Raw genomic sequence first — 27736 nt, 5'->3', positions numbered from 1 at the left:
GAGAAACCACAAAGCTGACACTAGACGCTCTTGCACAAGCTGGAGCAACAGCTTTAGCGATAATGTATACGCCTGCCTAAGATCTACGAGATGTTGTGAAAACTAGTTTCTTTGCATGCGAGCAAGTGTGCATCTCTTGCGGGACAGAAACGGGCACATCACCGCTTGTACTTGTATTCCTCACTCACTTGCGAAAATGGGCAAAGAATATCATTTCGAGGGGGGGGTGCCCCCCTCCCGGATATGTGCCTGATGCTCAAGTGCCTTCGCCCCTCGTCACCCAGAAAATCTTAATAAACCAAATGCTCCCTGGTGCCGTTTGTCACAGCAAATCGAAACATCATCACAGACATTGTTGCAATTAGCTTTCAATGACATCATGGAGTGGTGCTCACAGTGGTGTTCAACTGAAGATAAAGTGAAGCGTCAGAGAGAGGAAATTTATTTAAGGAGTGGCAGAAAGGTTGGCCCGAGGTTAATTCCTCTAGCCTGTTACTCTGCACTGGTGTAGCTACTATACAGTGAGCGAAAGAGGGTTTTGAAGGGTGAAACTGTGAACTGAGGGCATGACAGTTGTTGGCTGCAGGTGGACCTAACTTGCAGGTGTTTGATGACAGTTCCCCTGGACTTCCTGTACTGAAAGTCGCAGCTAAATACAAATAAACAATGGTGAAAGACAAAAAGTGCCCCTCATGGTTTAGATATCCGCAGGGAACAGAGAAACAAAATAAATAAGAACGAATGAAAGTTTATAAGGCAGAACTCGGTTTCGGAAATCCTGGCCCTGCAAAGCCTTTTGCCTCAAGTGACTGGCAACATCTTGTAAAGCAGCTATGGAAAGTGCTGCAACTTGCCCTGGCTTTTGTCCCATTCTAGCAAAAAATGTTCAGAGCATTCAACTTCACACTGACCAATGATGTTTAACATCTGTAAGCTACAGATGATCGGCGAGGAATGACACAGTAGAGCATTGTGGATTAATTTAGACTAACCATGATTCTTTAACCAAAAGTTTAGTAAACAAGCGTTTTGCATTACCTTGCCATGAATCTTGCTGCTGCTGCTGCCAGCAATATAACGCATTTTGTGGCAATTAATTAGTGCTATCACTATTATAAATTACTAATTATTAACCTGTGACCCTGTGCTTGGTAGTGCAGTGCTGTTGTCGAGCCGCAGAGTAAGATATCATGGTGATTTCCTGTATGAACTGACACATATTCAAAGAGCCCTACATTTTCTGTGGCATTTCTGGTGGTGTTTCTGCAGGCTATAGTACATGTATAAATACTAAAATGCTGCGCCATGTGGAATAGTGAGGACTTTATACAATTTATCGTTTATTATTGCTTGTTGGGGCCAATAAGGCCCGGCGTGGCCACCAAAATCGATCTCTTGCTTTGGCCATGTTTGGAGAAAACAAGGCTAAACTGCACCAAGGACCGTTTTTTTCTGCTATACAGCACAGTGAAATCAGCTCCACAGTGATCTTTGATGTACGTTAACTACATTGCCAACAGATGTTGTTTGCTATAAGTATGCCAGTGAATGCTGCTCATGACAACAGAAGTGTGTGGTTTTCAGAGCATAGACTCAGCGTGTGCGAGAAAGTGTGCTGAGCCTAAAGATAACAAAAGGAAAAAGAAAGAGCTTATATTCAGCTAAATGCCATGCATGCTACATAAGGGATACATACCAGTCAGATTATTTTATGAGGAAAGTTTTGCAATTTTTTTCTATCAGCTACCGAAACATTGGCCTCTCCATGGCAGTGCTAGAAACCTCAATCAAAATGAAATATCTGTCATCACAACTGGCTACACATTAATGTCCCCTTGCCAAGAACATCACACTGATAATGCAACCACAGAACTTATGACATCAGCAGCAAAACTACCCCACTGAAGAACATTTTTTTTCTTTTTGTAGCTTCCTTTGCATAGTGAAAAAGTTCCAACTCAGTTCTAGCTATCGCAAAAATAAGGTTTCGCATAAGGTCTATTTTGACGCACTGGTTTTACATTTTAAATGATTGTGGGCTATGTAGCCCATTTCCAACAAACCATACCATGGTGCAGCGATCACAACAACTAGAAACTAGAAAAACGGTGTCTCAAGATGTAATCAAGGTATTAGATGCACAAGAAGAAACAAGATAGTAAGTAATTTTATAATAGGTAACAAGATGTACAATGTACAACAAAAACAGAATCTTGGTTCTTGCAGAAAAGTGCATAAAATAGGCAGTGAGAGTCCAGCTGAGAGATGATGACATGATGGACTATCTACCAAGGCAATGTAGTCGTATACCCAAGTCACACAGGCAGATGCATTACAGGCTGAAGAGCCAACCCACTTAAAGAAGGTCGTAGAAGTAGTCCAAGCCCTGGCCAAGCTCCCAAATGGCCAGACCAGTGCCAAGAGATTCAGCTAGCTTCACTCGCTCATTGATCGAGTGAAGGGTAGGGTAGAAGACTGTTCGCTTCCCATCTTGCAACCTAAAACAATAATGATGCCAGAAATGAATCATGACAGAGGAACGTTGGTATCGTACAATAACATGCTGTAGAACACATTTCAATCTAGCTTAAATCATGTCTAACTAAAATGAAAAACAGTTAGGAATGAGGGAAGATAGTTTATTGCACTAGGAAAGGCAGAGGTTTTGGCCCGTGTTAATGTGCCCTAGTTTGCACACTCCCCACAGCGGTAGAAGGAAAGGGTACGAAACAGAATGATTAAAGACGATGATGAGGACAATCAGGGATTCATACGATATATACTACTACCATAAGCATGTATGATGGCGGTTTTCTTAAAGGAGTACTGAGACATTTATGAAGTTGTAGAAACTCTTGTACACACTTATTGCATGTAAAATGATGACACTTAGGGAACACAAAAGTTGGGAAACATAAGATATGTTAACTTGATACGAAAGGTAATATTGAAACACTGGACCCATCGATATAATAGGCACCAGGTGCAAGGATGAGTTTGGACCGGTGGCACCTTCACGCGGCAGTGTGGCGAATGTAACGGCATGTGACAGCCATGACAGGCACAGCAGGTGCAGCCACCAGCTACGTGATGATGATGATGATGATGTGTGTGGTGCAAGGGCCAGGTATGGCCAAAGAGCGCCATGACAAATGGTAACGTTATTGATGAATTGCGGATGGCTTGGACAATGAATTCCTTATGGTAGATGTGACATGGCTGTAAAAGGGCCTAAAACCTGTTGCTGTAAATGGCGTACAATAAATATAGGTACTAAAATAATGACACTGATTAGTTAGTGATGTGGGCTATGGCTATTGGGTTTCGTTAAAAACATGATGCAACAAAACATAACAGTGACACTAGAGCTTCAAGAGAGCCCTTGAATACAAGGGTTGTTAATCGAGTGCTAAAAATTACCTGGCCGTATGATTTTCAGAATGTGTTTCAGCTAAAATCTCTAAGACTAATTTTAGGTTAAAAAGTGGTGCATTTGCTAAGAAAAAATGCCTGGTGAAGAGGTATATTTTCGCAATATGCAGAAGGAAAATACGCTTTCCTCTCTGCTTCTATTGCAGGGCATTGAATAAGAACATGGAGGACTGCGAGATTATAGCAGCACTTACTACAAGTCAGAGGATCCTCCCCCCGCCCACAGTAAAGAGGTAAGGATGAGTACCATACGTGTGTCCTATTCTTAATCGGCAAACAAGTAGATCCTTGTACCGTGCTGTTTTCTCACTTGTCCAGTTTTGCAGTGCTGGTTTTATCATGTGTAGCTTATTCAATGCTTGGGTATCCCATTCTCCTTGCCAATGATTCCTCAGGTTACGGCGTAGAAAAGGCTTGGATGGGAAAAAGGCAGAGATGGGGACATTTCGATCTTTGTCGCTAAAACTCACTGACATAGCGTTTTCGTAAGCGGCTACATTGCCTTTTATACCTTTTTCGCCAAGTACCTAGCACAAGACAGTCACTTTGTTGCACATATATACGGAGCACAACAAGCTGTACAGTTAATTAAAAATGGAGTTGTATTTTCATAGACTAATCAGGGCTCTCATGACTCTTAATGAGTCTGTGAAGACAACAGCATTAGCGACATTTGCAAACATTATGTTCTAAATAGCCAAGAGTATACCGTATGCTTCTGCTGTAAAGATACTTGTTCGTGGATTTAGTGCCCCAGATTTTGAAAATGAGTGTTCGAGAGTTGCGTAACCAACACCAGCAGACTTCGAAGCATCTGCGTAAAATTCAGCACAGGAATACTTCTCCTGAAGTTCAAGAAAATGTGAATATATATGTGCCTCAGGTGCTCATTTCGATATTTCTATAAAAGAGGTGTCACATTGAACAGACTGCCACTCCCTAGGCAGTCGAAGCTGAGTAGGAGCCATTAGGACATTCTCTAAAAGAGGGGACCCTGTTTTTTCTGAGAGTGCTTCCAACCGGAAGGACAGAGGAGGCCGGATGGCTGGGTGGTTATGGAACAGCCTGGCAGTGGACAAATTGTGAATAGTAAAACGACATGGATGCTGAATATCTGACTTAACTTTCACCATGTAAGAGAAAGTTCAATATGTCCTTTGAAGCCGTAAAGACGATTAGTTGGATTCAACGTACAGGCTTTCTACAGGACTATTCCTGAAAGCACCTGTAGCAAGAAGGGTACCCAAGTGGTGCAGCCACCAGCTGCGTTGGTTGATTATGTTCCATCGTTTCTTCTGTTTTGCGTTGCTGAAATACCACATGGAACCAAATCCAAATGAACATGCCGCGTTTTTGGGTACACGAACAGTTACTCACACATGACTGAAGTTGGTGAAGCCACTCAGTTTAATCAGTTTTCATCATGGCCTCACCAGCTAGAACAGTGCAAAGCATGGATATGTGAAGTCTGTACGCAACGGTACATACATCACCAGCTCTGCTTATCTTTTGTCTAGTTATTTTAAACTACCTAAAGGAGCTGTTCATTCACAAGAACTTCGTGTTCCATTTAAGTTGTGTTGTTCTTGCTGCAGGTGTGATGGCTCCTGAGCTTCATCATGCGATTAAGTGTTTTTCTTTCCTGCCCGAATTTCGACACAGAAGGTGAACACACGAATTCGTAGTCGTCATTTTGTCATCCTCTTAGTGGCTCAGTATTTTTATTTAGGGTTTATTTTCTGTCCCTGCGCTACTTGGCTTTGGCAGTGTCTGGTACACAATTCTGTGTGCTCTGCATCGACGGCAAACACCAACGCAGCGGCGTGTTTGGACTCGTCGTCAATGCTGGCCTCATACGTGCACCAGCAGCCACCACCGATTTTCATTGTGTCAAGCTGTGTGAACTAGATGAAGACTGAACATTGGGCTAGATTTTAAGACATTAGATTTGGTGAAACATCTCAAAAAGAAAAGAAAAGACAGAACAAGAACATAGTGACACACATGCTATCAGTGAAGCAGAGAGAGAGAGAGAGAGTGAACTTTAATAAGCACCAGCAGTTTTGTCGGCTGGGCCTAGGCCTCCCACGATGGGACGTCGAGGTCTTGCCTCTTTGCCGCTTCGTAGGCCTGCTGGGTCGCCCAGAGTTGGTCGTCGAGGTGGGAGCTGCGCAGGGCAGCGTGCCATCTCGACGAGAGGGTCACGGGATTAAGGTCTTGGTATTGGTGTTTGCACTCCCATAGCATGTGGAGGAGTGTTGCCGATTCAGTTTTACAGACCTTGCACGTCTGGCTCGGGTAGATGTCGGGGTATATAGTGTGATAGCGTGTGAGGGAGGGGTATGCATTCGTCTGTAACAGGCGAAGGGTGGTTGCCTGTGCCCTGTTTAACTTGCAGTGAGGGGTGGGGAAGGTTCTTCTTGCGAGGTAAAATGACTTTACAAGGTCATATCTTGTAAGGCGGTCGCGTCCTGCGGGTGCACCTGCATCGTCTCCAGCATGGTTGACTAGTCCTCGTGCTACGGAGTGTGTGACCTCGTTGAGGTTGGTGAGGTGCGGGTGGACAACGCCGGCGTGCTGGGATCCAGACGAGGGTGATTTGATTTTCAGACGAATGCGGGGCTTGTCGTAAGATGCGGAGTGATTGATGAGAAATGCGACCTTTGATGTAGTTGTTGACTGCTGCGTGAGAATCGCTCACTATGGTGTGACAGGCTGGGTCAAGAATGGCCAGGGCGATGGCAACTTCCTCGGCCGTCTCGGCATTTTTGGTAATGATGCTGGCAGCATGTCGGAGCAAGCCGCCTGCTGTGGTAACCGCTGCAAAGCGCCGTCCATCTTGGTACTCAGCTGCGTCAACGAAGGTGTCGCCCGCGGTGTTGGCGTAAGCTTTGATGAGGGAAGTAACTCGTGCCTTCCTGCGTTCTTTGTTGTAGTCTGGGTGCATGTTTCTCGGAATAGGGTCGGCGTGTATCCATTGCTGAATGTCGCGTGGTATTGGGTGTTTATCTCCATGTTGACCATGGTAGGTGATATTAGGCTTGTTTAGAATGCTGCGGCCCGTTTCCGTGAGAGTAAGCCTCTCTAGTTGAGATCGACGTTGGGCCTCGATTAACTCGTCTAAGAAGACTAAACTGGACATCATCATTAGAGGAGCCTATAAGAAGCAGTGCCAAAAACAAAAAAAGGAGACCTACACCTCCCCTAGTCAGAAATTTTCGCACTGCTTCACCCTTCTACCTGAATAAATACACAATAATGTTAACGTGCACAGCAAAAAATCAGCAAAATAACTGTTGGAGTTCCATGTCACAGCTCGCAGCAGTGAGCTTTGTTTGCACAGTGAATCTACATTGCAATATGCACTCATTTTCTGCTTTATATACTACTTGACGTCATGAATATGACCTGCCTTGTACAAGCGGAGGTCTTTCTCAAGAGCAGATGCATGAAAATGTGCTTTCAGGTATTTCACGCCTTATAAATCGCAGTGTGAAATCACTGGAAGCGACCTGAGCACCTTCACCCAGTCGTCTGCATCACATGCCAGTACTCTTACTGCTGCCACTTTGCAGCGCTGTTCATCAGCACGCTGTTTAGCACGCTGGTGACCCAGTGCTGACCCGGCCCACCCAGTGCCTATTGTGGCATCATGAAACAAAGCAAAACTTGCTGACATTGTGTAAGTAGCAATAAGGGTAAGCACAGTGATGTTGCTCATGAAAAAATAAACAGAAGTGCTATGTGTTTTTCCAGCTGCATTTGCATATGGCAGTCACAGCGATCACGGGGAAGTGGCAAGCCAATGCGTCATGATGTCACGGTGCGCCCACCTTGTCAGTACTGAAACTGGTTCGTAGAAACAAGTGTTGTAAACTATTTAGGGCACTGCAAGCATTGCCAGTATTTTTTCCAAGGCTCAGAGTGTTTGGACCTTCATTTACTGCAACAGAGTGTGCCAAATCGAAAATCTCATGTCAGTACTCCTTCAAAGCTGCTAGTCTGGTCCAGTGATGCGCAATACAGACCAGCTTCCATAAATGTGTCGTTATGTCATAAGCCTACAATGACATCTTTCATACCGTTTGCCTGTTGATATACACCAGCAAAAGATCATGCTCTGCAGCTCTGGGGAATCCTTATGTGTTTATGTAAGCAAAAGAGGTCCATGTACATGGAGATGCGCTGCCGTTGAGCGTATTTACCCATGCCCTTTGGTTAAACAGGGGGCGTTCCAGGCTTGTAACAGAGGAATCGATGTGGAGGACTGACTATATAAAAGCTATTATGGCACTAGACTTTTCTCTCGTCTCAGGGGAATACGTACAAGAGGAATAGCACTTACTGTACACAGGAACAGAGACAAAAGAAGACGTGGAAGGACAGACACAGCAATACCAAATTAATCAGTGCTGCAGCATTTGATGCACGTTAATAGGCTAGACTGTGGAAATCAATAATACAAGTCGTCCAGGTCAAATGAGAACACTTTCATGTTCTTTCTCACCAGTAAGCTTCACAAATTCTAAAACTTAATCAGTTTTTCACTACAAAGGGATCACAGATTGCAAGAAGATTGAGCTTATCCTGAACGAATAAGGTGACCTGTTCTTGTCAAGTGCCAATTTCATAAATAATAATCATAGATCAGGCTTGTGCACTTTGGCATTAAAGATGATGTCCAAGCTATTCTGTACACTTTTCGACTTGAAGAACTTGAATTATTCTCATTTTTAATCTTGCCTAGTAAAGTACATTAAAAGCTGTATTGATTAATGTGGTAGTGCTTTGCATGTCTCCTCATACTTCTCTATCCCTGTTCCTAGGAAACACGTAATAAGCACCAAACCCCATTTTTCTTTTCATTTTCTTTCCTTTGTTTCTGACTTTCATTATGTTAAACTTGTGAAGAGCTTGCTGTTAGGCTAGCTTGTACATGTCGGTAAGAATGAAAACGGTGCAAAAAAGGGGATAAGAGAGAAAAACCTACAGAACACTGATCTGCGCACAGCACAATAAATATATCAAGGACTGAGGTACTGGGCCAGGGAAGTTAAGAAGCCGCCACAACAAACAGGTTCGAGGACTTGTAGGTGGATGGCCTCGAAGTCCACGCAGAAACAGAAATATAGAAACATTAGACAGTTATACTATAGTGCAGCGCACATTTATTACAATATTAGTTGGCCTGAAAGATCTTCCGATCTCAGAGGCCATGTGGCGGTGTCACGGCTATCTCCCGCCTTCAGCGATAGGCGGGCGGTGACATCTCGAATGTTTCTCTCGTTAGGCTTCAACTCGTTCTAAACGAGAAGCGACCTCGAAAACTCCACAAGGTTATCGATGACACTCTGTCGTTGAAGTGGCCTGACACTAAGCAAAAGCCGTTTACGCAGTAATTTGCCAAGAACGAAGTGAATTTTACAAAAGCAATGCTTAAGCAGGCAGCTGGGACCACAGCCATGTTTTAGGCAAACTACTAAACGTATGCAAAGATGGCAATGCTAAATCTGAGAAATAGCGTGCATACGCTATATGCTATGGGTCATTTAGCGTACTGCGCATGCGCAGTGACGACCCGCTATTTTATAGCGTACACAATGGTATAGCGTACGCAAAACTAAAACTATCTATTAGGGGCCACTTTGTCACTCAAAAACCCGGTGAATGTTGAAGAGTGCGACAGTGAGCAACGGGAAAGAATCTTAACGTGATAGCGTTAAGGACCCCGTGTCGCAGAAAATCCGCCGTCAGATGTCGTTTCGTCAAAAAGATTTTCAAACCACCTATACCCAGGCCCTCCACGTGGAGCAAGTAGGTTACTGAAATAATTGAATTTCTCAGGCTAAAATACATAGAAAAGTCGTAAAGTACAACTTAAACACAACCTACAGACATGATAGCGTCTGACTGTAATTTGGCCATACAAGAAAACATAATCCTGTTACACGAAAACTGAAAGAAACCCCTTTTCCAGTGTTTCTACCATTCACAGGCCTGCCACGGTGGATGCCATTTGCACATGTCAGCAAACCAGTATCTCGCGGGCCGCGGAGCGGCGCGTCCTGTTCCTTGCAATACCTCCAGCTGGTGCTCACCTCCACTACATCGTGGCTCACGCAAGAGGACGCGTTTCTAGCAGAAAGCCCGTCCCTGTGCATAGCCTGCATGGCCAGCGTTTGACAGTAAACATTACGGTTACATACGCTCCCGTTGCCAGGAAGTGTGAGAAGCAGTCAAGGATTTTTGAATGCTATCGTGTTCCACTCTTAAAGGCGGAGCTTAAGTGTCCTTCAAATTCTTAAGAAAGGGAGTGGGGTGATGGATATGAGGGGGGGGTGTACGCACATTAAAGGTGTCAAGAACGAAGTTGACGGATAATTATGGACATAGGGAGAGCGTCTCATCACTGCTCCATCTATCAACACCAGACGACCGCAACCAATCGCCTAGCTGATGCTCCCCTACCCCATCATAACACGTGCTGTTTAATTGCTGCGGAGAGCCCATCCTAACCAAACATCTCAGAAGCTTTCAGAATAGACGGGTGTTGGGAGACACAACACTTTCAAATCTCTCAGAGCTACTGTTGTTTATTTTACTGCGAACTACGGATGCCATAATTTTCACAAAGGAAGCAGCCCTACTTCGGACTGTCTTTCTCATCAATTCCCGAGTGTGATCAAAAAACAATATGTGTCGTTTGATGACTACAATACCATGAGCGCAATTTGCTTCTAAACATCTCTTTAAACAAGTTGGAGAGCAGGTCACCGAAAGTGAAACTTGCATCATATGATACTACTGAAGTTCTGGTGCAAAGCTTCGTTCCTGTAGTTTTAAATCTAGAATAATTTAGCATGTCCACAACACCGAAAGTGCGATTGATTGAAAGGCGACTAGCAAAATAGTGCCCTCTTTCTTTTGTACATAGCCTTGGCCTTACCACTCACTAGATCTGGCTGGGAAACAACGGCTATCTCCACTTTTACCTGCGCTGCAAACAAGTCTGAATTGCAAACAAGACACACGACGGTGCGTTGTCTTGATTTTGTTTGGCCCCGTTTCTAGCGCTGTTCGTTTTTCCAAGTCATGTAAAAGCTCGGTCATTGACATACAGGTACATTATTACATTATATAGGTTCATGAATTTGTAAACAAAATTTTGGCTTTTTAAAATATTGTTACGGGGAGTATTCACTCAACAGTAAACGGCTAGCACTTAGCTAGTCAGGACTGCACATGGCACACAGGTTTTAGCGGGTCTTTCAGTCCAACAGGAGAGACTCTGACCCAGCCTCACTATGTCTTTGTCTTCGCCACTGTTCGTGACAATATTATCATTTTTAAATATAGCGTAAGGGTGATAGCATAATTTGATGCAAAGTGGCTACACGCCTTAGCGACGAAAAATTTGTCAGAAGTTAAGCAAAGTGTTTCGTTGTTGGCAAAATAAATGTTGAAATAAATTTCTGGCTATGTCACTGCATGCTTAGAATCCATGAAGCTTGACAAATTGGACAGCACCTGAGATGTGTCAAGGCACTATACACTCCCTTTTATTATAAGCGAACGCTCCCAATCTCTATGGATCCCCATTTCAGCTCATGCAATGTTTCTTGTGATCAAATATGTTCCGTTCGGCACTCACATCATACCAAGATACGTAGTGATGCTGGTGGTTAGGGTGAGAAGAGGCTGGTGCCATCAGCAGGCTGAAAGTGTGGACTATGAACTCAAAGTACAGTAAAAAATTATTATAATGAAGTTTAAGGGGGAGAAGTAGACTTTGTTACACCCATTACTTCGTTACATCTATTATTAGATGTACTGCAATAGGAATCCTTATTGGGGCTTTCAAGATAATTTTGCTTACTTCGTCACATTAATTATTTTCTTAAATATCCCGTTTCATATTAGGCTGTATATTATCCCACCTCCAAGGTCCCCGTGACCCTTTTCACGGGCAAGAGGAATATGAACAGCTCGTCACTGGGCTTTGTGTAGAAGTAGTTGCAGAAGAAAGCAAAAAGTCACACATGAATCTCTGTTTGCTCTTACATTTCATGACACATACATATTGAGCGGTCTCATCAAGGAGGCAAACTTGGCAAACCTAACAGACTTATTGTGTCTGTTTTATATGACAAGCTGGCCAGCAAGTGGACTCTAAGACCTTAACAAATCTTCCAACACTAGAGCATCAGACAAATGAGTGGCAGAGCTCCATTATGAACAGCAGCCATTGCTTATTCAATTGTGAACAACAGCAGACAGCAAATCACCTACATCGAGAGTTAAAATAGCCATTCCTGTAAATATTTCTTGCTAGTAAAAATTCCTACATGCTAATGTTCTTTCCTAACACTCAAGAAATTTTGCACGCAAAATAACTCCCTCAGTATAACTTGCTCTTTAGCTGGTCAGTTCATACTTAAAAGAATAACCATAACATCAACACAATAGACACTGTCCTGTCACTTTTCTTGTGTCTGCAATATTAACACTATGGTTATTCCATTAAAATATAACCAATGCCCCACCTCAGGATAGATGTAAGCTAGAGCAGCTTGCATGTAGGTAAAACAGCGACTTACTTGTACTCAAAGTAGTGCTCCGAGGCTTCATCGTCCCAGTTTATCACTTGCTTCTTGCTTTTCGAAAGCTCTTGAATTAGCCTGTAAAAAAGTCACATATGAGTCAAGTGAGCAGACTCGCAATACACCAAGATGCACAACTAATTAACCTAGCCATTTAAGACGCGAAAATTTAAGTCAAGGCAAGGATATAAGCTTAAGATTTGTCATGCATAAGGGCGACTCATCCATGCATTGTCTAAAAGAGGGCTTCCCAACATATGTGGGCCGCACGCAACTCTCAAGCAAATTTTCAGCAGCCCGTAGCCAAACTTGGATTTCCATGGTATGTGCTGGTCCTGTAATCGGAGGATAGCTATGTGATAAAAAAAAAAAAAGAAATGCGAACTTTGTCGCCAAAATAATGCAAACTGCTGGCTGTGTCAGGCAATATAAAACAAAAATGGTGCGGGAGCATAAGATTCCTTGTTGGGAGTAGATAAAGGCACATAACCGCTGAACGTATTCATCAAGTTACCAACGCCCAGACCATATTATTTGCACAGCAGCGATTGAAACGAACAGTTGCATTTCCAATATGTTCTGATTGAATGACTGCAGATGTAGCGCTAGCAAACACATACATATTTTTGTGTGTGTTTGCTTACTTTTCAGCCTTGACAAATATTTGCAAGCATTGGGCCAAGCCGGGAGTGAACGTTGGCCAAGGTGATTTGTATCTATAACATTGACCATCATCATCAACAACACTGCTTAACGCTTTCATAGAAAAATAAAGATGGGTTGGATCGCTTACGGCAGACATTGTCAGCTCCTTACTGGAAGCTTACCATTATCATTGAAAATGAAGGTGTACAATCAGTGGATTTTACTGGTGCTGACATATGGGGCAGAGGCTTGGGTACTGACAAAGAAGTTTCAGAACAAGTTAAGGATCGCGCAAAGAGCGATGGAACGAAGAATGTAGGCATGATGTTAAGAGACAGTAAGGGAGCGGTTTGGCTCAGAGAGCAAACGAATATAGCCGATATTCTAATTGACATTAGGAGAGAAAGATGGAGCTACGCAGGTCACGAAATGCCCGGGTTAGGTAACCATTGCACCGTTAGGGTTACAGAATGGGTACCAAGAGAAGGAAAGCACAGTTAAGGGCGGCAGAAGACTAAGTGGGGCGATGAAATTCGGAAATTCGTGGGCGCTAGTTGGAATCGGGTGGTGCAGGACAGGGGTAAATGGAGATTGCAGGGAGAGGCCTTCGTCCTGCAGTGGACATAATATAGGCTGATGATGATGATGAGTAGAAATAAAATGCAGTTCTTCGTCGACACATCTTTAAGGAGTTTGTAATGAAGTAACTATGGCTAAGCAGGCTGGTTTCATGACACGATGCTAAGCTGACTCACATTGATATTAAGATCAGATGCAGCGACATATTGTACAGTTCAATCGTGAAAGCCGCAATATTTTTTATCTCTATCATACTTTACTGAAACATAAATAGCCTCATTATCGATAATTTCTAGCACCACATGTTTTCCAATTCACAGATAAACGTACGCTGAAAAAAGCTTCAGAGCGTCTTGAGAACCTTTCAGCAGAATTCCAACAGCCGTTCATGCCATTCGAAGATTGGAAACAGAGTAAACCCTGTTTTGTGGCCCGTTCTCAGTGAAGCCTAAAAACTGACTACATAATGCAGCTAGAGCTGCATTTGCCTGCACTGTTCACTGGAGCTAAAAGGTTTGCAGAGGGAGCAGCCCTTCCTACGGTTTTATAAGAACCCTGCTAAAAGCAAGTACAAAAACATAGCTAACAATAACAACGCCTTTAAACTGGTGTCCCTTTTGGAAGCACATGTGCGTACGTGAGCATACGCTTTCTGGAATTACTGACCAAAAGCCACCTTCAGGAATCAAGGAGCAACGTGACATTGCAAGACTTGCTGAGGACAGCAATGAATGACACTAAACAGACTATTTCCACAAGCTTAACAGGCAAAAGTTGCAAAGTATTTCACTAAAGTGTTGCCCAAGTGGCTTCAAGGGAAGCTTATTCTGGCCCTAGCTAGTTCTGAGTTGTATAGCTCCAGTTTAATATGTATTTGTCACAAATTTGAGATGCTCTAGCACTGCCACATCATCACATATGTGTCGTTGAAGAAGTGGCACCTATTTCATCTGTTTGAAAGCAATACTAGTGCAGGCCAGAGAATTCATCTCGAACCAGGACAAATTTTTCTTCAAATGCGAGGCTTTTCTTTCGAGGAACATGTATGGGTTTCCTTTGTAGCAACTGCTACGAACAGGTGGATGTCTGATTTTCCCTTTAATAATTACTTCTCTCCACCTTGTGGGTTTCTGCATAACTATTACGTCAAACTCTTGCCTTTGCTTCGAGTTGTCGACAAATTTGACTTCGCCCTGCCATATGCTGGCTGCCTGGTTAACTCAGATGGTAGCTACCCATGATGATGATGGTAACTACCCATGATGATGATGATTTCCTTCAGGTGGGTCAGCTTGGAGGTGCTGTCTATGTGAAGCGGAGGTCAAAGAGGTGTGCTGCCTGCGCTGGCAGGCCTTAAAGGTCCGCACACCCAGCATCGGCTCAACCCCCAGGATCCCACTTTCCCCAAACACGCTTAGGCCACGCATGGCTACACGCAGAAGGGTCCAACCCTCATGTGCTCGGGTACGTGGTGTCGCAACACACCAAACGCATGCTGACACAGATGTCCCTGCAGGGCGTGCCTGAGAAATGCATGTGAGTATGAGTCAGTGCACATGGGTGAGTATGCCAACCTATGGGCCTTCCATCATGCCTAACAGAACGACAAAGCTATAAAACCGAAACACGGCAGCCCAATGACTACACCCCAAGTTCAATTAGCTCATGTAGCATGATACTCACTGGCTTCCTAGGATTGGTCCACCACCAACACTTGTGTATGAGTAACCATAAAAGTTGAGGCCGAGAAGTATCTTTGCACGCTGAACATCTTTTTCCGGAACCAGCAGCTCCACGCACTTGCGTACCCATTTGATAGGACTTGTCGGCCCAGGTCTGGAACGTAAATTTACATTGTGTAACATTTAATTCACTAACCCACTCAGCCAAGGTACACTTTGCACTCGGGGTGCCTCAATGCCTACATACAGTGAACTGGTCCTGCTAGCCCCCTATGAATGAACCAAATCCATCCTACAACATTTCCAGAATCAGTTTTATAATTGACTCACTCAATAAAATAAAGATACATCCTGCTCTAAAAATGGCCTCTGGTGTGCAAAGAAAGACATTGTTGGTAAATTGCTTGCTTAGGAACTGCAGTTTTTGGCCTTCACTGTAGACGTATTCAAATAGCAGTACAAAAATAAGGCAGGTCATAGACACTCTAAACATAATAAATTAACATGCTAAAAATGCTACACAGGCAGCAACAAATGCTTCCAAATGTGAAATCTCAGCTGATGTTAGTGGCAGCCTTGCACAGAGGCTGAGCAAGTATTTTGAACCAAATTTGGCAGTCTGACTTCATACATTAGAAAAATTTTGCATGCAATGCTCCTTTCTTGGCACTTCAGCAACGAAGCTGCTCATGTGCTTCATCTGGAATGAAATTTTTATACCTTTGTGGGCTAGAGTAGTCATAGGTCATCAGGCTAAATGCAGTCACATGGCTCACTAAGTTGTCAAAGTCCTTCTTCGTGAACATCCCTGGTATGTCCCTGAAAAGCACAAAAACAATGAGCATGAGTAATGACATGCAATAAAAGTATCATAGCAATGAACATGTGAGCAGGAGTATAGAATTTAAAGAATATGCACTCACCCTTGGTACACTGCAGGGGGAATGACAAGAATCAGATGCAAATTTTCAGCCTGCAGCTCCTTGGCCAAATGCTGAATAAGCTTTGTCATTTCACTATAATGAGAGAATGTAAAACACTCATTAGCTGCAATGATGCATAAGGAATTTCCTGATGTTTACCAACAAAACAAAGGTTTTCTAATACTACATGTGCCTTCCATTTCACGATGTTTACACTAGAGAGGACAACAAATAACTATAGTCATAATACATAACTCACCTTTTTTTTCAAAGTATATCAAACGTTCGTGCCACAAAGGACCCCACAAGCATTAAAGAAATGCTGAAGAATTCCTGTCTTGGCTAGGGGAGTAAGGTCAAAAGGTGTGCCAGTTCACCTTATGATGTACCCTTATTCCTGCAGATTACAGCCTCATGTGTCACATTGGAGGTGTTCAAAGTTTATGTTTGTACAACACATAGGGCACAACTTTAACGTTACACAATGTTTACATTTATGGACTCCAGCACACACAAGCTATTCCAAAATGTAAATATACACTGGAGACATCAACAGAATGATGTCACAATGATGAAGGTGATGTTTATCGAGGGAAGAATGGTGAGAAGAGGTGTACTGCCAAGAGAGTCTTATTCATCTTTTTAATTCCAGCATCTGTGGCCAAACAAAAACTGGAATGCGTGTGCATGTGCCGTTGCGGTTTCATGCTCTCGGATGGACGTGCAGCATGACATGATGCATGCGGAAATCATCTGAAAGAACTACCTGGCATCGGCACGAGAGAAGTATGCCTGCACTTGTGGCTGAATAGTTAAAGCATTGGGCTTCTGAGCAGGAAGACAGAGGTTTAATCTCACCTTTAGGCACATATTTCTCTTACTATAATTTTTTTTTTTTTTGCATCGGCTATTTGGCAAGACATCAGTAGCAGCACCCAGCAGCAGTCAGCGAAGGTCAGGGGGATTCGCGTTGAAAGCTCCACTTTAAAGACCTTCTTTTGTCATTCGGCCATTGCCATGGGCAATGCATATTTCTGACTGCAAGTTTTGGAAAAATGGGGTCATCAACTGCCCACAAGAATGTCTTGTTGACCTTTTCCCTGATGGTGCGTGCCCACACATGCCCCGAAAAGTTCTTTGTAAGCAAAAAATGGCTGCACTTGTGCTTTGAATAAACCATGCTGTACGTTGTGTAGTGATGGCAAAAACTGCTAGAGTTGTGAATACCAGTGTACTAACACAGTTCTACATTAAAGATAAGGAAGGCTGTTCATCCCTGAATAACTATCCGATATCTATTTCAATTAAATCCGCTTCTAGGACTGCAGAATTTATGCCAGGACTGGCTTCAAAAAGTACTATTTGCCACCCTGTGGGGATGTTCCTAATCTAAGCCCCTGGATAGCTTGTCTTGGCTGGCTATGGGTTCTCCTTCCCCTTCCACAGTCCTGATTTCGCTGTTGCTGTTGTGATGGCTAAGTAGGCAGAAGTTTTCACAACCCTTCGATACTGGAAGTAAGTATTCTAACTATGGTTTGGGTCAACGATGCATGTCTGTCCTTCGCACACAGTAAAATTACAGACAATACAGTTAAGAAGCTTTCTTTCCCTTTCATTCTTTTTTTTTTTTCGTCACAAGGAGATGAGCCAGAGCTGATGATGAGGTAAAGTGAAACAGCGACAGACTTACGCGGTCATGTGTCCACCGAACTGTGACCACAATTCCAGGACGTATCCATCAAAGCCACTCTTTTCGGCTACATCCACCAATGTCTTTGCCATCGCACTCATCTTCTTCTTTGATGCGGCTACTTTCGTGAGTAGTTGGGGCGTCCACTTTTCGAACAAAATTCGAGGAACTGAGAAGGCGAGAAATCAATGCCCAGAAACAGATTACAGAACGTGGCAAAGTGTTCCCATTTAAACATGTAATTCAACACAACCGAGTTAAGCTCCAAAAAACAACTGCTTTGACTGAACTGAGCAAGAACGAACTTCGTTTTTTGACTCAGCACCGATTTCTTCTTTCATTGGGTTACTCACCCATCTTCACTGCTTCTCCAGCAGATTTTACGTCTTGAATCCAGCCGACGTCAACGTCATGCTGTCCGGCGACCGCAAAGCCTGTCGACGTCTCTTGCGAAAGCTCGAGCTGCAGCCAAACTGGAGAAACATAGCTGAACTTGGAGCCGAATATTTTAGCGATGTCGTAACCACGGTTGTTCCACTGCAGATTAAGAAGCGCAGTCACGAACAGCACAACTGACGTATCTCACCGCATTTCTTGTTCATTCGTATAAGAGGTGCAGCGAACAGCTGATTTGTTTGATACTCACAGGCGTAACGTAGCCAAGTACTGAACCCGCGAACCGCCTAGCTTTCGTTTTCGTGTTGCAGTAGGAGCGGTGATGCTTCAACACATCGCTGACTTTGAAAGCCTCCTTCACTAAATCACGCTCGAAAACGTCTTCAGAACCGGGGTCTAACGGTTCTACGGTCTGCAATATAGGTGCACGAAACGAAAGGATTAATCAAGAGTGCCACGCAGACATACCGTTGCAGTCGCAAAACGGAGCTTCAGCTGGGTCGCTCAAAAGATTCAATGTGTAAGCACTTACCTTAGATGATTTCTTTTTGTCCGATGGAGATATAGTTCCATGAGCAGCGCTTAAAACTAGAGACAATGCCAGGAATAAAGATACAGTGCAAGTAGGCATTCTCGAAACCGAAAAAACCCGCTGCCACAAGCATGTACTAGCAGGGTTGCCAGATGGCCCCAACAAAAAAAATGGCCAAATAATCTCAAAATGTAACCCAAAAATAGCCAGACCCAATTTTTTTTTCCGAGCGAAAAGTCGCCAAAAACACAGCCAACACGTTTGATGATGTTCTGTAGGTGCACTATAGATGGTGTAAATGGTGTCGAAATTTCACCACGTATTTTCGGTTCCTAAGTTACCTCCGCTGCATGCATGGCTGCATGCAACCAGCATAACAGTGGTCTCAAGGTCTGCGTAAATAATTCTAGTGAGAGTTCCAACTCAGACGTGGATTCGGACAACACTTTTGTTACAATGAACCGAGGGATTTCTTTTCTGATTTACTCCTGACGTTGTTGGTATTTACTGAGCCTCGTTCTTAATTCACGGCTCGCTGTACCGGAGGCATTTTTCTAGAAGAGTCAGACAAAATATTGCCAGCTCCAACCTCGAGGATCAGCTTCGGCTGTTCATGATTGAGTGCCCAAGAAGCGGTCCGAGCTCAAGGCATTAAATGAGGCATGCCTTTCCTAAGCTTCATTAATAAAATGAACATGCTTTTTCTCCCACTATCCCTCTTTCTTATTGAATTTGCTCTAAAGCAGCTCGACGCTGAGTTAGCGCATGCTGCCGCTTGGAGGCACACTGGACTCTGGAGAAAACTTGAAACCTTCACGCATTTTCCTCGTGCAAACAAGCTGAAATTGTAACTTCAATTTTTGGCCAATCCCCCAAGTGCAGGTATGAGCCAAAACATGAAACCAAAGTAGTAGTAGCAATAATAATAATAATAATAATAATAATAATAATAATAATAATAATAATAATAATAATAATAATAATAATAATAATAATAATAATCAATTTGTCTTTGAGAGGGAACAAACAGAACGACGTGCTGGCCCATAACAGAAGAGGTGAATTAAAGTTTATGGTTTTAATATTGCCACCTGGATTGCAGTGCTGGCAATAATCCAGGTGGTATTGGTGTCGAAAAAGTATAACGGCGCAATATTTAAACAGGCACTCGATGGCAAGATTCGTGCAATATGAAAACTTGTACGCAAGTTTCTGTGAATGCAGGCACGAATGCGCGTGTTGCCAAATTTCTGATGAGGACTGTGCACCTTACATGCAGTGTGACTTGGGAAAGAAGTAAAGCAATGTAATTCCACTAAGGAACACACAAAATCGATTTATACGAGTCGCGCACGGCAGTCATGAAGTACAAAGCAATCTCCTTGGTCTAACCAATTCAAGCACTATATGATAGATGTATAGTGATACATCAGAATAGGAACTCAGCAGAACAATTATATGTACATCTTTACAAACTGGCAAGAACTCTTTGAAAACCACCACTGAAACGAAAAGAAAAAGAAAAAAAAGTATGGGTGTAACAGTATCACAAGCACCCATTATGTATATCAAACGCAGGTTTTTTTCTCATCACAGCTGGAAAATATGCGTGAGCAAAGTACAATGTGATGACTTAAGACGAACGGAGAGGAATTGCAATGACGATAAAGTACGTGCATATAAAGAAGTACATCATAATCGCAATTACTCGTACGTACGTGCACTAAGTTCCAAGGTAGAAAATTGTCGTAGAAGTATGGTAGGGAGGCGATGTTATCGCCGAGGAGTGCCTGAGGAAAAACGCCTGAGGAAATTGGACGATAACAGGTGGGCAGCTAAGGTATTTAAATACCTATACAGAAAGAGCGTTGACTCACAATGGCGAAAAGAACTAGGAAGCTAACCAGTAAGTATGCCAGAAGCGAGGACGGAGAAAGACAGAGCATTAAACGACAGTTTAAAAACGCGGAAGGTAAAAATTTGACAGATTCAATGAAAAAGAAGCATAGTGTTGAACTATATCGATACTGGAAACAGCAGATCAGGAAGAAAGCGTTTTATGATAACTCAAGACGCAATGCCTTACTCTTTGAAGCTAGGTCAGGATGTCTTAGAACGCGCAGCTATAAAAAGAAATTTAACAAAGAAGAAGACACATGTACTGTGTGTGGTAAATCTGTGGAAACAATAGACACTAAAATGTGGTGTCCATCCCGATGTCGATGCGGGCAGTCACGCTTCGTGAGGCCCTAGGGTTTAGAAATAACAATAGTCATGTAAATAAATATCGGGTGGAAATTAGCAAAAAGCGATTGGAAGATTGGTGGCTCAAAAGCAGAGAGGTGACATAAGGTTAAAAGCGCAGGAAGAAGTATTTAAAGAAAAATGGCGAATTTTAATAACTTACAACACAGTTAAACAAAAGTAAAAAGCTGAGCATGGTGGCAACTGCCATTACCCCGTTTCAAAAGGGACGCTCCTACCTTCCATCCATCCACGTCGCTCGGAGGTGGTGGTCTGCTGTGGTTACTGTGGCTTTCCAGCCGCTGCACTGTGGCCGCGGTAACTTTGTCTGAGGCAGCTTCGTGTTCCACACTCCTTTTTTTTAGATTAGCTGCAGTCATAACGAAGCCATATCGCAAGAAACTACGATCGCGTGGCCTACGCACTTCGCTTTGCGCTGTTGCGAAAGCCGGCCCAAAATGCATGCACCGGTGCTCATTCTGTACATGCGTCTGGTGCCTTCCATTCTCCAGCGGAGGCCACGCGATCGCAGTTGCCCATTAAATGGACTAAACTGTACATACATGTTTACCAGACTGAACGTAGAGCGCATATTACTGCCGAGATTTGAGTTCATTCACTCGACAAGCGACACTCATCGGTTGAAGGGCGCCTTGTTTGACCTATATCGGAAACCATAATTTATCACGACCGCTGCATTATCTACTAAATAATACTGCGAAAATGACGTTATTGTAACTGAATTCGTGCCCCCTTGCCCATTTTGCTGCTCATTAGCCCGTGAGGTCCGAGTTAGCTAAACGGTTCATCTTCTCAGGTGACCTGCATTACTGAAGATTTAAAATTACTAGCATGCTGCTGTTTATTACTAATTCCTACCAAACGGGCACGATAGCACTGTTCATGCAAAGCAACAATAACTGAGATCCACCCGAGCTTTTTAATGCAATAAAGGGTAAGGAGTGCAGACACGGAAACAAGAGAAGTGGACAACACGAACGCCGTGTTGTCCGTGTGTCCGTGTTTGCACGCCTTACCATTTTTTTGCATTATAAATCCTTACCAACTAGCTCAGCTTTCTGTCGTTCCGAGCTTTTTAATTTTTATAAATTTTATTCAGCAAGTTAGGATTAGGCGTAGTGAGCTGTGAGCATCCGCATTGTAATATCGGTTATATAGTGCGTCGCATCTTCAGATGTTTCTTTTTGTCTCGCGTTGATATTCTTTCTTTGTTCAAAGACTTGATGTAGAAGTGAAGTCGTGTCAAGATAAAAACTTCACTATATTGCTTGACAGTGCTTCTTTGTGGGCATCACAGCTGATGGAAGGCACATTTCGCATACAATGCAAGATATCTGTGACGCTATTTCTTTTGATCTTCTGCCAGCTGAACCACATTGTGAAGCTATCCTCCAAAGCTTCCACTAACGAAAAAAGTTTTCTTGAGGGATACAGAAGCACTCCTTTATCCCAAAACTGGGTGAAAGATGAGAGAGCTGCATCTGAATTCTCAGCCGATGTCAGCAGCTGCTCAAAGCAGTCCTGACATTATGTTGGTATTTTCCGTCGGACCACATAGTCATCGAAATAAAATACTAGCCTTGCATCACTATGTTTCTGCGGAGGCATGATCGGTGCACAAGGATGATGTTTCAAGCTCGCTGGAGGATTCATCGATTATTCCTGCACCAATCAAGTTGTCCACTTGGTTGGCTGCCTCAGCTGGTCCGCCAAATATTGACACGATTGCGCTGACTGAGAAGTTGCCTGTGTCTAAAGCTTTTACAAAATATTGAAGCTCAGACAGTTAACAGCAGTAAGGAACTGTGCTGAGGTTGAATGATCATTACATCTCGAAAAGTGGCGAATTATGCCAAAAAACTTCTCATGGGATCCTGGCTCAGGGGTGAAGTTAACAAATATTTGTAACCTCTAATCTTAAAAGCTCCAACGTTCCTTGCAGGGTCACTCTTAACCCTTATGCTGTGCTTGAAGACAAAAAGAGCTGATTTTGAAGGGCCTGTTATGACTTCCTATTCGTTGATGTAACGCAGGAAATCACTCATCCGTTCTTCTGGTGAATACGATCTGAGGGCACTGGATGGAAGTCTCGATGTCATGACGGTTCTGCATGAATCCAATGAAATGTTCTGTCGGCTTCCGCTGTGGCAAGGCTTTGTCAATTTGGCTTTTATAGAAAAAGAGACTACGTGGAACTTCAGAGCTGAAAAGACGAAAGGCATAATTAACTTTCAGTTTTTTTTTCCAAAATTATTAGTGTTCAGGTGGACTTCGCTTATCTTTGGCATACCTTTGAGCGTTGTGGCACATTTGGCCAGTTCATGAGAGATCTTTAATGGCTTCTCGTCGACATTCCCAGCTGGTGTCTTGTAAGCTGCTTTTACAAAGCCGTTTCTCACACATTTCACTAAGTGTGGAAAGTCTGACAGGAAAGAGAGTCGTGGGTCATCATCAGTGGAGTGGGATGTTGATGGCTCGATAGCTGTTCCTTTTCCCGATATTCCAAACTGATGCCACATTGCACGATTACACGATGATCCGTCGCATGTCACATAGTCCGCTTTCAGCCCAACATTCTCAGTTAGCATCATCGCCTCCAAGACGATCTTGGAGAGTAGTCGCGCATTAACATTGCCCTTAGAGGCCAACACACCGAGAATCTGGTGCTACGAACGTGACAGCGGCTGAAACATTACCATTAATCCGTGGTCCATTAGTTTGTCAGATTCGGGTGTAAACGGACCGAGGCCTACAATGCCATCATTCTTTCCACTGCCTCCCGCAACACCCAAGTCCTCAGAAAGTTTAATTTCATCGATTATGAGCCCTCCATGGCGATCAAAGTCACTCAATTTTTCCGTCTTCTTTATGCTGCCTGAAAGCACATGTGCACTGAACCCAAAGCTGCTCTCATACGGCCTCTTGTATTTCTTGAGGCAGCTTCGGCTGGGCAGAGCAAGTATTTTTTCTCTGTGGACGTGTTCGTAAAGCCGAAGACTTTTCATGTGCATGATGACGCACTCCAATAGCCACTCTGGGCTATAACGCATGCCTTTTGGGGACTTAAGTCTCCCAGCTTCAAAGCTTCAAAGGTCTCTGAAAACCTCCTGTAAACACGCTGTGAATAGCATTGGAGAGATCGTATCTCCCTGCCTGACGCCTTTCTTTATTGGGATTTTGTTGCTTTCTTTATGGAGGACTACGGTGGCTGTGGAGCCGCTATAGATATCTTTCAGTATTTTTACATACGACTCGTCTACACCCCGATTCCGTAATGCCTCCATGACTGCTGAGGTTTCGACAGAATCAAATGCTTTCTCGTAATCAATGAAAGCTATATATAAGGGTTGGTTATATTCCGCACATTTCTCTATCACCTGATTGATAGTGTGAATGTGATCTATTGTTGAGTAGCCTTTACGGAATCCTGCCTGGTCCTTTGCTTGACAGAAGTCTAAGGTGTTCCTGATTCTATTTGCGATTACCTTAGTAAATAGTTTGTAGGCAACGGACAGTAAGCTGATCGGTCTATAATTTTTCAAGTCTTTGGCGTCCCCTTTCTTATGGATTAGGATTATGTTAGCGTTCTTCCAAGATTCCGGTACGCTCGAGGTCATGAGGCATTGCGTATACAGGGTGGCCAGTTTCTCTAGAACAATCTGCCCACCATCCTTCAACAAATCTGATGTTACCTGATCCTCCCCAGCTGCCTTCCCCCTTTGCATATCTCCTAAGGCTTTCTTTACTTCTTCCGGCGTTACCTTTGGGATTTCGAATTCCTCTAGACTATTTTCTCTTCCATTATCGTCGTGGGTGCCACTGGTACTGTATAAATCTCTATAGAACTCCTCAGCCACTTGAACTATCTCATCCATATTAGATATGATATTGCCGGCTTTGTCTCTTAACGCATACATCTGATTCTTGCCAATTCCTAGTTTCTTCTTCACTGTTTTTAGGCTTCCTCCGTTCCTGAGAGCATGTTCAATTCTATCCATATTATACTTCCTGATGTCAGCTGTCTTACGCTTGTTGATTAACTTCGAAAGTTCTGCCAGTTCTATTCTAGCTGTAGGGTTAGAGGCTTTCATACATTGGCATTTCTTGATCAGATCTTTCGTCTCCTGCGATAGTTTACTGGTATCCTGCCTAACGGAGTTACCACCGACTTCCATTGCACACTCCTTAATGATGCCCACAAAATTGTCGTTCATTGCTTCAACACTAAGGTCCTCTTCCTGAGTTAAAGCTGAACATCTGTTCTGTAGCTTGATCTGGAATTCCTCTATTTTCCCTCTTACCGCTAACTCATTGATCGGCTTCTTATGTACCAGTTTCTTCCGTTCCCTTCTCAGGTCTAGGATAATTCGAGTTCTTACGTCCACATCTTGTATGGTGCCAGGGTTAGCGTAGAGTATGAAATCTATTTCATTTCTAGTCTCGCCGTTCGGGCTCCTCCACGTCCACTTTCGGCTATCCCGCTTGCGGAAGAAAGTATTCATTACCCTCATATTATTCTGTTCCGCAAACTCTACTAACAATTCTCCCCTGATATTCCTAGTGCCTATGCCATATTCCCCCACTGCCTTGTCTCCAGCCTGCTTCTTGCCTACCTTGGCATTAAAGTCGCCCACTAGTATAGTGTATTTAGTTTTCACTCTACCTATCGCCGATTCCACGTCTTCATAGAAGCTTTCGACTTCCTGGTCATCATGACTGGATGTTGGGGCGTAGACCTGTACAATTTTCATTTTGTACCTCTTATTAAGTTTCACAACAAGACCTGCCACCCTCTCGTTAATGCTATAGAATTCCTGTATGTTACCAGCTATATTCTTATTAATGAGGAATCCGACTCCTAGTTCTCTTCTCTCCGCTAAGCCCCGGTAGCACAGGACGTGCCCGCTTTTTAGCACTGTATATGCTTCTTTTGGCCCCCTAACTTCACTGAGCCCTATTATATCCCGTTTACTGCCCTCTAATTCCTCCAATAGCACTGCTAGACTCGCCTCACTAGATAACGTTCTAGCGTTAAACGTTGCCAGGCTCATATTCCAATGGCGGCCTGTCCGGAGCCAGTGATTCTTAGCACCCTCTGCGGCGTCGCAGGTCTGACCGCCGCCGTGGTCAGTTGCTTCACAGCTGCTGGGGACTGATGGCCGGGGTTTGATTGTGTTGTTCATATAGGAGGTTGTGGCCAAGTACTACACCAGGGTGGCCAATCCTGCTCTGGTGAAGGAGTGCGTTACCGGTTCTGTTCATCGGGATCAGGCCACACTCCAGGCCTGTTTATGCAATTTTATCAACACGCGGATTTTTTTTTATCCGGTGAGAAATTGCCGGCACCGGGATTCGAACCACGGACCTCTTGCACGCGAGGCGGGTGTTCTACCTCTACGCCACCGCTGCTTCTCAGAGGCGCCGTAACGTTGCTCAATTGCCTGTAGAACAAGTCGTGGAGTAAGGAAAGAGGCTATAGGAGGGAGCACGACGTCAGGGAGCTGTAGCCTCGCCGAGCCAAGGTCCTCTTACGCCATCCCTTCTGGCTTACCTGCACGTTGTGAAAGGGAAAAATTGTCATCCACCCGAGTGTAGCAAGAAGCTACAACTGTGAAGTTTCACAGCTGCGAAGCTTTCTTTCTGAGAAACCTGTATAGATTTTCTTTGTAGCTTCTTGCTACATTCGGGTGGATGACCATTTTTTCCTTTAGCGGTACTTCTTCCACCTTGCGGGATTCCGCAGAAATGATTTGCCTTACCTGCGCGTTGACGCATGGAAAATGCGCCCAGAGTGATTGCCGGACCCCTGAAGGTATTGTTTAGTTTGCGGTAGCTCTTAGTGACATCCTCTTCACAATCGGCCGTCGCTACACCCGCTGTCTGTACTACTCTCCCCCACTCCTATGCACTCCCGAGGGCTAGAAATTGCTGCATATCTATCATGTGGTGAGGACCTACTTCCTTAAAGCATTTCCTATATTGACTAGGCTTCAAGACTGTGTCTATGGAACAAGTACACTAGTTGGCTGAAATACTGGACCTAATGTTCGACCACATCAAGATACAGAGGAACGTGTGTTAGGCCATGGTATTTCTGGAGCAATACGATTAACTCCAGTGAGGAAGAAATGAGTTCGAACGATGGACAGCTAAAGGCGGCCTGATAAAGGGAGCCTCTAATCGAGGAAGTTGCTAGCACCATTAAAAAATTAAGTGGGGATTTCGTGGTAAATGCTAGACAAATGCGCTAACATTACATCGAACCTCTTTAAGGTCCCGGGTCCATGATTTAAAGCGTGCTCACCACATTGGAAAGCGTTATTCAAGAGGTCACTACACACATGTCCCCTATCAGCACTTCACATACGCTTTCTTTCCATTTCAACACTCCAAATGCTAACGCGTTAAAAAGGCTGTTTCATAGTGCATACCGAAATCAACAAAAGAACTTAAGTTAACCTCTACCGTTTACTTCATTGAGCTTCTGCTCAATGCACGGGCTAAATGCACTAGACAAACCAGGGCTTTCAGTCGCCATGCGAAAACATATAGTTCCTAAATGCTATTTCGCGCAAATATTGTTCTTGCTCAAGGTTAGTTGAAATATTCGTAGAATCTTTCCTCAGGAAATCCGAGAAATTAGGAGTAAACGTCCAGCAAGAGCTGCTTTCCTTCTCTTCCCTTTTTTTTACTCTTCCCAGTACGCCATTTACTTGCAAACGCGTTTATAAAGAACCTTTCATGGAGCGCTCAAACGTAGCTTCGACAGTAAATTGAAGATATATAGTGATGCAGGATGAACAGATAACGAAGACGACAATGATGGAGAGGAGGAGGAGAATGAAGACATGGAGGACCGTAATGGCAGATTCCAATTAATGTCATTAAGGCTTTGACCACGTGTTGGTATTTTACAAGGGACATAATTCGTCAACGCGAAACAGTGGAACTGTTCGTACGGGATGCCTGCATACTCTTTCGCAGCTGATGGA

At 43.7% G+C, this 27736-nt stretch overlaps 1 protein-coding gene across 1 annotated transcript; it reads right to left on the bottom strand.

The window, feature by feature from the left end:
• Nucleotides 1–2149: 2149 nt before the first annotated feature.
• On the bottom strand, nucleotides 2150–18655 carry LOC135916882 (chitinase domain-containing protein 1). Its single transcript, XM_065450314.2, has 9 exons — nucleotides 18480–18655; nucleotides 18198–18359; nucleotides 17905–18088; nucleotides 17552–17720; nucleotides 15862–15954; nucleotides 15659–15757; nucleotides 14940–15092; nucleotides 12030–12110; nucleotides 2150–2498 (listed from the first exon to the last, which is right to left on the bottom strand). The coding sequence occupies exons 1-9, from the start codon at nucleotides 18576–18578 to the stop codon at nucleotides 2357–2359; spliced, it is 1182 nt and encodes a 393-aa protein (XP_065306386.1). The 5' UTR covers nucleotides 18579–18655; the 3' UTR covers nucleotides 2150–2356.
• Nucleotides 18656–27736: the final 9081 nt, after the last annotated feature.

The sequence above is a fragment of the Dermacentor albipictus genome, chromosome 3 (assembly GCF_038994185.2).
Source record: "Dermacentor albipictus isolate Rhodes 1998 colony chromosome 3, USDA_Dalb.pri_finalv2, whole genome shotgun sequence".
In the NCBI taxonomy this organism is placed as follows: domain Eukaryota; kingdom Metazoa; phylum Arthropoda; class Arachnida; order Ixodida; family Ixodidae; genus Dermacentor; species Dermacentor albipictus.
This window is presented reverse-complemented; position numbering and strand designations above follow the sequence as displayed.